The sequence below is a fragment of the Alexandromys fortis genome, unplaced genomic scaffold, assembly GCF_014885135.2.
Source record: "Alexandromys fortis isolate MF-2015 unplaced genomic scaffold, M_Fortis_MF-2015_v1.1 scaffold_32, whole genome shotgun sequence".
NCBI lineage: Eukaryota > Metazoa > Chordata > Mammalia > Rodentia > Cricetidae > Alexandromys > Alexandromys fortis.
Window position 1 is genome coordinate 12,493,317 of NW_026067938.1, and position 12,245 is coordinate 12,505,561.

At 34.9% G+C, this 12,245-nt stretch overlaps 1 protein-coding gene across 2 annotated transcripts in view; it reads left to right on the plus strand.

Moving 5' to 3' along the window:
- Msr1 (macrophage scavenger receptor 1) overlaps nt 1–9,946 on the plus strand; it is a 57,336-nt gene extending 47,390 nt beyond the window's left edge. For both annotated transcript variants that reach the window (XM_050147275.1, XM_050147277.1), the window contains exon 10: nt 8,949–9,946. In XM_050147275.1, the coding sequence (XP_050003232.1) occupies nt 8,949–9,082 (134 nt within the window). In that variant the 3' untranslated portion in view covers nt 9,083–9,946. The remainder of the gene's footprint in view (nt 1–8,948) is intronic.
- Nucleotides 9,947–12,245: the final 2,299 nt, after the last annotated feature.

Below are 12,245 nucleotides of genomic sequence, written 5' to 3' on the forward strand. Positions count from 1 at the left end.
CTAATATATCTCACCTAGATGGCAGCAACCAGTTCTATGACTACATTAAAGAGCTAGGAGAGAATTTACACTGGAAAATATCCTTAAGAGTACATCCATAAAAATTTCACTGTAAATTGGTATTTCTAAATTTGCATCTTATAATAAGTCGAATATGTAATTAAACATCTTAAACATCTACAAATGTTTTGATTCTGGATAACAAAGAGATTAGGGAAACATGTATACACTTTCATTTTCATCTATGTTTTCTAGATATTCCAGCCTTCGAATAAGTTTCTCTGTATTGAAGTTCTAGCTTTTGTAAATTTATAGCTTTATTATTCCTGATGCATGTGGTCAATCAGAAAAAAATAGAGAAGGAATTTATGTAAAATTATAAAGATAAAGTAATATGTCATCTCATATATATTTCAGTATTGGAAAATTATCATAACTCAATACTGGAATAAGATTAGATGTTTAATATTCCCATTAGAGATATGACTTATGACATGATACCACAATTTAATGATAACTATGAACCTGATATGCTGAGCACATTAATAGTATTGACAATGGGTCATGATTACACCCTTTTCTTAAATTAATTCCCATAATAGGTAATAAGAGATGGATTTGAGCAGAGACTCCAGGTTCTATGTTTTCAAATGCATGCTTTTATCTGGTGAAGAAACCAAATGTAACAGATAACAGAATCCTGGTGTGCACGGTTTATGTCAAACATTAAGTTCCTGGTTATCTATTATTGAATTTGTGCCATAAAATGTGAATTGCAAACACAAAGGAAATGTAAAAACCTATATTTCCCATAATACCATGGATTGACATGTTTACAAACTTCTTATCCCTGTCACACCTTTAGGACTTTTATTCTACCTTTTAGTTGTGATTTTATTTATTATGGGATCCCACACCTATACACAAAGCACTAGGGATGGAAAGGCAGGAGTATATGAAGTCAAAGACAGCCTCGCCTACCTATCAAGACCCTCTCAAATAAATAGAAGAAATGAAAAGAGCAACAATGATATGTGTAGAGGTTAAGCATCCTTCTACCCTTAAATTTACTTTTTAGAATAAAATACTTTCAATCAATGGGTTAATTTTTTTCTAAAAGAAGAGCTAAAAGAACTGAAATGGCAATGTGAGTGTCCATATGCCATAGAAAAAAACTAAGTATCTGCTTGATTTAAAAAATAGAATACAAATATGTTTTTAAATAAATATTTAAAACATATTTATAAATAAAATATATTCAAAGACTTGGTCACTTATGAAGTCAGCATCTCTGGGTTTAACAGAATATGCCATTTCTGCCTCAATGCTTCTTTTCTTGGTAAGCGCTGACCTACTTCAGGTTTAGAATAACAACATGGAGATAACTTGTATTCTTAATCGCTTTCTTCATTGCAAAAGAAAATGCCAAATCTATAGTTAGACTTGTTTCACTGAGACCCGTGCAGTTAATTCATCTCTCATACCTTCAGACGAATCTTTCATCTGTTACAGAAAGAACATCACATCAAAGTGACACAAATAGAGGAATTTTAATTCGGGAGAACTAATGAGCTTCAGTAACGTGCAATGTGGTTCTGCACCTTATTTCTCTGAGCTTGAAGACTTGCTATGTATTTCAAGTATGTCTTCAATAGATCCTTACAACCTAGAGGGAAATAGCATTGGGAACGGGCATGATCCTGAGATTGTTAACTGTGAGAATTAGCGTCACAAGTCAAATATGCTGGAGATGCCCTCCCTAGGCATCTTGAGAGGCATACTTCACCATCTAGAAGATTCCAAATCCAGTCCAGTTAACAATGTGGTTTAATCATCACATGGTTTTTCCAAGTTTGTATTCATTCCCAGGAAATAGACATCAGAGCACACGGCCTGAAAATGCTTTCTCTTCCAGCGAAGAGTAAAGTGATAGGATTTAGCATCAAGTGATGTAATGAGGAGGCTGCTAGTCCTGAAATAATCACACAGATACTGTATTAATTAAATCACTGCTTGGCCCATTAGTTCTAGCTTCTTATTGGCTAATTCCTACATCATAATTTAACCCATCTCCATTAATTGGTGCATCACAAGGTCATCGCCTACGAGCAAAGTTTCAGCACGTCTGTTTCCGGAGGTGGCTCCATGGCTTCTCCCTGACTCTGTCTTCTTTTCTCCCAGTATTCAATTTATTTCTTCCCACGTAGCTCCGTTCCCCTATAGCTCTGCTATAGGCCCAAAACAGTTCCTTTATTAACCAATGATAGTCACAACATACAAAGGTGAATCTCACATCAAAGTGAAATTATTTATGCAGCTATTCAATAATAAATCTCTTAAATGTTTTATTTTTGATATAACAGAGTTCTTTTTAATAGGTCTTACTTAATGTGGCTGTGCATGTATGGTATATAGTAAATCTGAACACTGTCTCAAAAGTTCTTTCAATAAATACATACAGTGGACACGCACATTACTATTTCTCACACATTTCTGAGCACTTTATGAAGCAAATTAGAAAAACCAGAAGCTTTAGAAATCAGAAGATATACATTGACGCCTCGGCACTGGTACTTTTATCTCAGCATTTCAATAAAAGGAGAAACATGCTGTCACATACCTGTTTAGAATATTTAAGGTACTAGCGTGTGGAAAGCACCCAATAGAAGCCCAGTAGGAAGCACACAATGAAGCCAGAGAAGTGTGGAAACAGAGAAAAACAAAATCAAGATGGGTTGTTCTGAATAAAAAATGAAAACATTTTGAAATATAGGTGTCATGGTCTACATCATGGAATATTATATGAGACAGAGTTTCCCAGTAAGCTACTTTGGTATTAGACCCTGTGAACAACTATTTTTGCAAGAAATTTAGGACTTTGTTCTAATACCTCTCCACATTTACTTATAGTTCCACCCAGGAGGTGGGGAAAAGACAATTCTGATTGCAGAATAAAGACAAAAAAGAAAGCCTAGATATAAGAATGAATGATAGGTAGCAAAAGACAAACATGCTTGTGAGTTTCAACTATTTACTAATTGCTTGGGAAAATAAGAATCCAGTTAATTTTATATCATCTACGATCACCAAAATTTAAATAAAAGAAGAAAAATTTTAATTCATCCACTCTGTACAATTCCCCCATTTCAGAGAGCATGTAGTTTTCTGGACACAGTTTCTTCCAACACATATTTCCTTTTTTTTCCTTTTTCTTTCAAGTTTCAAAATAGCAAACCCGACTTACCAGAGATAATCCTCGTTAGCTTTAAGAACAATTAGTTTTACAGCTGCAAGCAAAATGATTTATTGGAATAAAGCTTAAAGCATGCTCCTTTAAATAGGTTCTTTCATCTGCATATGTTGTTTGCATAAAGTAGAATGTTTTTCTTTTCCTGAGTAGTAGAAACTGGTAAGTTGCCGGCATGAATAGAGTCATCTGGCCTTTGTTGTTGTAGGAGGGAGAAGGACCCTGCTCTCTGTCCATGCTCTCCCATCTTCTTTCCTGCATCACTCTGCAGCAAACAAAAATGAACTTTACCAGACAATGGTGTTTTTCCAGACTTCCACTCATGAAAGTGAGAACTGAAACAAAAGTATGTTTACTTTCTCCTAAATTAAGCATGTTGAGCTCTAAACTTTAGAACAGAAACAAATGAAAATCATATCACTGTCTCTTGCTCATTCTTAGCTGACCAATCTTTGTTTTATATTAACTGCTACCACTTTTAATACTTAGTTTTCCAGTGAAATATTTCAAAAAAAATGCAAACGGAGAGAGGTAGCAACCCAAATTTAACTCTTAACTCTACATCTTTGACCTGTATTGCAGTGAATAGTTATAAAAATAATCCCAAAGATTAAGGTGATGTAACTCAGTTATTAAAATTATAACATCTTTGTTAAAGATTTGGAAATGTGCTGCCTGGCAATATGGCACTTTTGATAAAGTATTTGCCCAGTAACCATAAGAGCCTGAATCCATAGTCCAGCACCCAAATAAAAGTCCATGTAGTGGCAGCAGGCTTATGTCAGGCTGGTCCTGAGAGTGAGAGAGATGAGCAGATCTCCAGATCCCATTGGCCATCCCAGTTTTGCTGAACCAATGAGCTTCAGGTTTGGTGTGAGACCCTGTCTTAAAACATAAGATGAAGAGTAATCAAGGATACTTGAGTTGACCTCTTACCTCCACGCACATGCATACATACGCTCACATATACACACACCTGCGCCCAAATATGCACATATCTGCTTCCTATCCACCTGCACACATACATATTTTGAAAATATTTTAAAATGCAAATATTTGAATTTGGGGTGTTATGGAAGAGATCACGGAGCCTGTTTTACTAGTTATTGTAGCAAAGGCAGGACCAAGTGTGTGCATTGCCATCATTTACCTTACCTGTATGATCTCATTTTGAGGATCACAGGAAGGAGCCTTTGAGAAACATATACAATATCCCAAACTCTTTTCCATAATGCAAGTATGGCTAGTATAGATGACAAAACTTGCCCAAACTTTCAGTCACCAGGCAACAAAGGATTTCTTGGTAAGTTAACACCATAATCCAGCACCCATAGTTTACTTTTTTTACTAGACAGAATCCTTCTAAATTTTTTGTCAATGAGATTTTTTTAGCTCTAAATAACTTGCTCATTTAGAAGCTTAATATCATAGAATACCAACATCAAATGGAATCTCAGAATCATGCTAGCCCTGCTCTTAGATTCAATATAAGACAAAATTATGGAAAATATACAGCCTTTCAGCACCACAAAACAAGACTCTGAATCACAGGGTCAACATTTTCCTTTCTGTTGTCTTATCAAAGTTGTTTCAGTTTCAATACAAAACATTGTTTTTCCCCAAAGCAAAATGTTTGTACAACACACTTCAAAGCTACAAGTATAAAAGTGATATGAATTGATATCATCCAGCTACAACTAGATAAAATTAAAATATATTCAGATACTTTGAGTAAACAGGGATCTTTTGGCTAACAAATCCATCTGCTGAACAACTGACTGAAAATCTCATCACCTCACCGTGTATCAGTTAATATGTGAAATATGATAATCATCTTCCCTCTAAAAATGGGATTGATCTGAAGATTAAACATACTTGTCACTCAAAAAGTGCTAATATTGTTCCCCCTTCAAGGTTAAGAGGAAATAGAACCACCCAGCACTATAAACCAGGATCATAAAACTCCAGAAACCATTGATAACTCTTTCATTCTTGCTTGATTTTAGAAACACAAAAGCATGCTCTTTGTTTTCTCTAACAGCTTTCAAATTTTAAGGGAAATAAATCATAAATATATAGATGCACACATAGGTGTGGTAGAGAGATGATATATAGGTAAGTAGATAGGAGACAGATTTATAGAAAGATAAGTGATGGATAACTGTAGCTAGGTCAACGGAATAACAGTTTGGTTGGAAGGCATAGCTACTACATTCCTCACAGTTCACATATGTTCCCAATGAGTGCAAAGAATATATTACAGACAAACACCCAACTGTGACTGCAACAACAGCAGAATTCCTTGAATAATTGTTGATAACGAAAGAAACAAAAACAAATCTACTTTTTAATCTTTTAGGTTTTTATAAAGATAAAACTTTATGAATTTCATGCTACCTTCACATTAATTTTTAAAGGCATAAAAGAATTTGGAATAATCTGGAAAATATGTATTAAATAAAATTTTCCCTTACGCTCAATAGTTCTGAATATATTAACACACAGATAAAGCAAATATTTACAAATTATTTCTTTACCTCTATTTAGCTTCTGTTTGACAAGTAAATATTACTGGGTTCGGTGTCTCCATAGTTTTGCTTGGCTTTGCTCTCTGCTATTTTGAAATAGCTTTGTAAAATCTGCATCTGTTTATCTATCTTGAAATGAAAGTATTGCCTTTATTTTAAAGGTTAGGAGTAAACGGAATTAGATGGAGAAATACCTAGATTATCACCTTCAAGCACTCCAAATGTTCCCATGATTTCTGAGTTTTTTCTGCCCAGCAAAAGAGACAGTCACTGAAGGGACCTTATATTTTATCATGAGGCTCTGTCCTCACTATGAGGTCTACAACAATAAACAGAAGTTATGGATTCAAATATAAATTCTGCTACCACATTGGTGGCAGCAACTGTTTTCAATCTACCCAGAATATAAGCCCCAGGTAATAGTAATTCCACGTGAAGATGGATTTGGATTCTTTGTACTCAGATCGGATTCCTGGTAGGGTTAAATCTAAGAACTACATAGGAATGCTAATAATAATGATTAGCTCTAGGCAGTCATAACACAGGGATTCGGTGTGACTTTGGGCAAAGTCTCTACTTCTGCACAATTTTCTGTTTTGTCAGAAAATTAGAACAAAATTGAAATTTAATTTTTTTAATATTAGTGGATGATGAAATAAACCATGAGTGAGTCCTGTCGCATATGAAATCCTGGAAGAATAATCCTGCATTTCTGTTATCAGCACCACAGCCTCAGGATTCTAGCACTCAGGAACTGCTTGGTTATAGTTCCTAAACACCATGTGTGCCCACAAATCAGCACATTGACTGGGTCATTTCTTTTCTTTTTTAAACTGAAATTGCTACAACCAATGGGATTCTACTCACTCTCATTGCCCTTTCCCTCTATGACAAAAATTGTACTGCTAAGATCTGGACCAAATGAATAGAAATTCAAAATAAATCATAGTTAACCTATCTCAGTAGCCTGGGTACCAAGGCCACGAGCCTTTCCTTTCTTCTGCTGCCAGAGGGATGGATAGCAAGGCCATGGTTTCTCCACTTCTGTTTATTTACATTAGCATGTAATGAGTACATTGGTAAATTTCTCTGTTTTGTCTTCATTGCATGCTAGCATGAGAGTGAACATACATTGCTGTTATGTGCATGCAATTTTTGAATATTGCTTTAGGGCTTTCCAGAACTTTCTGTGAGATTTTATGTACTGGAAAAAATGCACACACAAATACAAATACAGAAAATGTCATATCATACCCAATAAACGAGAGAACTAGAAAGCATTCCTGGCAAGGTTCCTACCTTGGAGATTATCTTTTTTATTTATTTATTTTTTTATTTCTTCGTATTCCGATCACAAAAGAATAGTGCTGTTGTAGACATTCTCCAAATGCTTGAATTCTCCAGCTTATTAGTACTGCTTTTATATTTCAGCATTTCAAAATTTTTTTGCTTTTTTTCAGTAGGAACATTGTGGTCTGGAGGTGTACCTTAAGAGCAGATCACTTGGACTTACATAGCATGCCCAAGATCCCAGATTCAATTCCCCAATCACCAAATTAAAAAACAACAAATAAATCAAAACATACAGGAAATATTTGGATTCTGATAATTTAATAACTATTACATAAAAGATACAATACTTATAATTAGCTTGATAATGCAAACCAAAACTGTCTTCTGTTTAGATCTTCGTAGTAGAAACACACATTACTTAAATCTTAAAAGAATGCACTAATCTATGATATATATGGAAAAATATTTTGCCTGTTCTATTTTGGGAACAAATAAAAGCCGAATCTTCAAAGGAAAGTTCCATCTATAAATCTTATGAAGTTTCTTTCTCCCTTACAAATTTTTCCATTAAACTTCCACTCTGATGTACAACCCTAAAATCTAAATCTAATGTTGCATGCATTTTGGTGGCTCACCATGTATAATTCAGGATTTTTATAATACAGTCGGACTTTCAATTTAACCTGCCAAATATGTCTTGCTACAGTCACTGACACTGATTGTGTTTTAGATGGCCAGAGATGATTCTAAAATATCAAGCATTTCCATGCTTCCTTTGAAATAAGTACCTTTGTTTATAATGGGAAAAATTTGTCTGTGTTTTAGAACATGTGTTATCCACACTATGAATTATAACATCACCAGTAGCTACTTGTTTTCGTATACACATATTACAATGCAATGATGTTTAAAACTCACTATCTACTTGTTGTTTTGGAAAACGCATCTGGAGGTTTGAAATTAATACACTCAATAAAACCTGATGTAAGCATGCTTATAAGTTTTCTAAAGGTTCTGTTTTCTATTATCTTAAGGGTAAAAAACAAGAAGAATATTTACAGTAAGAAACTGAAGATAGAATCTTCAGAGAATATCAGAAAAATTCCTAGCATTTATTTTTAATTTGTCTTTTATAACCCAACTTTGTTTCCAAAAATGATTGTTTGTTTGTGAGACTTTAGTCTGCTTATTTATTAAATCAAATATTTGTTAGGTAGTCTACTATTTAGCAATTCTTCTCCACTGTAATGAGCCTGTGAATGACCTCAGAGCAAGTAAATGTGTTTTAACCTCACCATTTTCTTATTTGCTTGTGTTTAAAATCAACATTATTTCCAGTCCAGGGTTTCCTGATAGGATGGTTTTCCAAATGCTTTACTAAATCAATAATGGTAGTTTAATTGAACTATTTGGTAAAGTGGGCACTGCTCAGTGAAATATACTAATAGCTAAAAGCTGAGAAAGAAATGAAATTGCTGCCATGTAGTTTTTTTGCTGGCAGTATTTTCATCTGCCAGGTATGTACGAAAATTCCAGCATTGAAAACCCTTTCAATCATCATGTCGCTACATAGGTCTACTGTTCTACTGCTTCCTTATTTTTAGATAACAACAACAATAACAACTACAAAAATACCCAAATTCATTAGGATGAATTTCCCTATCATCTGGGCTTCCACGGGATTGTGCAGAAACTTGTATAACTATTATTATTTTGCAGTCTAGTAGTTTCCAAGCTTGCAAAGTATGAAGTTTTTCTGAGGCAGGAAAGCCAATTGTATATTCCTAATACTTCCATGTAAAGACTAAGCAATATATTACCCTCATCAGTCATGAACACTTAGCCACACTTACTAATACAGATAAATTTTATTATTGCAGGTACGGGTCCTATATGGCTGAATGAGGTGATGTGTTTTGGGAGAGAATCATCTATTGAAGACTGTAAAATCAGGCAATGGGGAGTGTTAGTCTGTTCGCATGCAGAAGATGCTGGAGTTACGTGTACTTCATAATACATCATATTTTCACTAACTTTTATGGAATTGCTGCTGTAAAATTATCTTAGTCACCCTGCTCCACTGAAGTCATTTCAGTGAACAGTAAATGGATTTACAATATAGATAAGAAAGAATTATTTTAAGTGACTGGAAAAGGTATTTAAATGCATCAAACTTAATCTATGTCTATACATGTAGTATTCTAACTTCCTGTAACAGTTAATTTTGATTGTCATCTTGACAGAATTTACACATGCCTATGGTGACAAGAATATGATTATTTCTAAGAGGATACTTAACAGAGGTAGAAATGTTGGTAGGAATGTTCCATGTGCATGGGATGTAGACTGAAGGAAAAGAAGAAAGCTATAGAGTATCATTGTTCATCTCTCTCTGCTTCCTAACTATGAACACAATGTCACTCACTGACTGCATCATGCTTCTTTCACTGAGATGAATTGTCTGAAGCCATGACTCAAAATACATCCATCTTCCTCAAGTTTCATTTATAACAAGAAGAAAAAAATTGGATAGAGAAAATTTGTACTAGAAGTGGGTTTGTAGCTGTCATAAACCTGATTGTAGCTTGTAAAATTGTTAAGCTAATTTAGTGGAGGAGTGGAGGAAAGTGTGGAGCCATAAGCAGTAGATGTTTTAGAATGTTATTAACAGAGCCTAATGGACTAGCTGGTAGGAAATTGGAAATTCATAATGGATAGGAAAATGCAACTGCTGAAAGTCAGTTTCCAGAGATCTCAAGAGGAAATAAGGATTCTAAAAAGAACTGGAAAGGCCCATTTGTGGTAAATTCTGGCAACTACTATGACTTCATTCTATTTGTATTCTGAGACTTTTGGAATAAAACCAAATAAAAACCAATGGACTAATATCTTTAGTGGATAAAACTCTATGATATAATAGGTTTGGGGTATAAGATTATTGCAAATTGCTGTTCTTATTCAAATCTGCATTAAAAAGGAGCAACACATGGAATAGGAAAATATGTAAACTATGCAATTTTAGCAAAACATCAGCAGGCACTGGTCTAAAGTTGCTGACAAAGAGGTAAAAGAGAAAGGAACTGTGATTGTTAACACGATTAGAAAAATTAACAAGAAACTTCACATTTTTCAGTAGAAAAAAATAAAGGTGACTTGAGGGCAAAATCATTGAAAGCCTCCAACTTACCAAAAAAAGCAAATTTATTTGAAAGGACAGAAATTGAACTCAAAATTCTGCTCAAGGTATTCTGTGCTAGAAAACAATCGCCTAGAGAAGTTTGCCAGCAATGTACATGGAGATCTTTACAGGTGTACTAGAAAGGGGTCAGCCTGTATCTCAAGATAGTAGCAGGACTTAAAGGCCTCATCCATATGATATAAAATCAAAGAGCAAGGGACTCATGTAGATTTGCACCAACATGCCAGAAGACAGTGTGGCCAGGAAATACATGTTACAGTTAGATTTCCTGTAAAAAAAAAAAAAAAAAAAAAAATCCCCTAGAGGACATTGTGTGAAGCTGTGAAGGTAAAGCCGAAGCTGAAGTGGGGCTGCCAGGGCAGCATACTGAGTGAGTTAACTCAGACCCAGAAAGACAAACATCATATGTACTCACTCATAAGTGGCTGTTAGACATACAGCAAAGAAAAACAGCCTTCAATTCACAGTCCCAGAGAACCTAGATAATAATGAAGACCCCAAGAGTCTAATCTACATTGGAAGTAGCAAAAGACAAGATCTCCTGAATAAATTGGGAGCATGGGGACCATGAGGGAGGGTAGAAAGAGAGTAGAGAAGGCAGGGGAAACACAGAAAAATAAATAAATTAAAGAAATTAATAAAAAATGATTTAATAGTAAAACACATTAATGTATGAAGATGGACACTAAAAAGTAATACCACACTAGCTCAGAAATGAGTATAATCAAGAGTTAATTTTTTTAGGGATAGAATCACAGATAACAATCATCTGCATGAATGGGGAACAGGAACTGAATCCCGTAGTCAGAAATGAGAGGGAATGTGTGCTTACATCAGCATTTATAATATAAGAGGTCACATCCAAGTGGGCAGGTAACTTAAAGGCTACTGGTTGTAGAATTTCCAAAAACACCTCCCCCTTTTGTTTAAATAAGAGAATTCTAAGCCTAATACAAATTTATATATAATAAGAACAAATATCAGGTATAAAAATTAGAATTACAACCAGCATAAATAATACCAAGCAAGAAACATGATAAATGTTTCAGTAATTATCCTATCCTAAGGAATTTAAGTCCTGTATTATATATAACTTGGTCAAGTCATGAGAGGAAAGTAACTATAACTATCTAGTCTTCAATCCCATCGATGATCCAAGAAGAGAAATAATATTACTTGAGTAAGCAGGTAGATAGAGCATACACATCAGAAAGATTATTTTCATACAGTATATTCTGATACAGTCTTTCCTCTCAGGTCCTCTCTATCTCCCCTCCCATCTGAATCCCAGCCCTCATTTACTTTAACTTAATATTAGACTGCCATGTGTCATTTCTTCATTAAGATTAAAAACATGATACTGCTCTATAAATTAAAATAGGAAAATGATTGCGTGGATGGAACTTTTAAGTTACCCAGATTTCTCAGGGAGAGAAAACAATGTGGAACTCAGATTAGTATGACACAGTGAGGGAAAGTGGTTTTCAATCTGAGGAAGACAAAAATCTATAAGGAGAGAATTTCCAGTCCTTCCTGGGGATCCTCAGTGGAGAACGCCTACCTGAGGCCTTTATAGAGGTCCAAAAACAAAAACAAAACAACAACAAAAAACCAACCAACCAACCAAACAAACAAACAAAAAAAGCACACAGGGAAAGGGTAGTTTTCCCAGCGACTGATACTAATTGAAACTATTGTGAGCCCTCATACCATGAAAAGTCCGGGTGGAGTAAGTGAGGCAGGCTGAGGGTGGCAGAAACAGCCCCGATAAGTTTTCCTGGAACTTCCCGAACCACCCCGTTCTTTCTCTTTGCTTGAATTCTTTTCTGTCTTTACTGTTAAGTTATCTACCCTTCTCTCAAAGGAAAAAAAATACATTTTTTTTTTTCATTTAAACGCCATCACAGGGAGGTTGGCTGGACCTACCGAATGCTTGCTGGGAGCTTCTCTCAAAGCAAGTCCTCAGAAGCCATGGTCA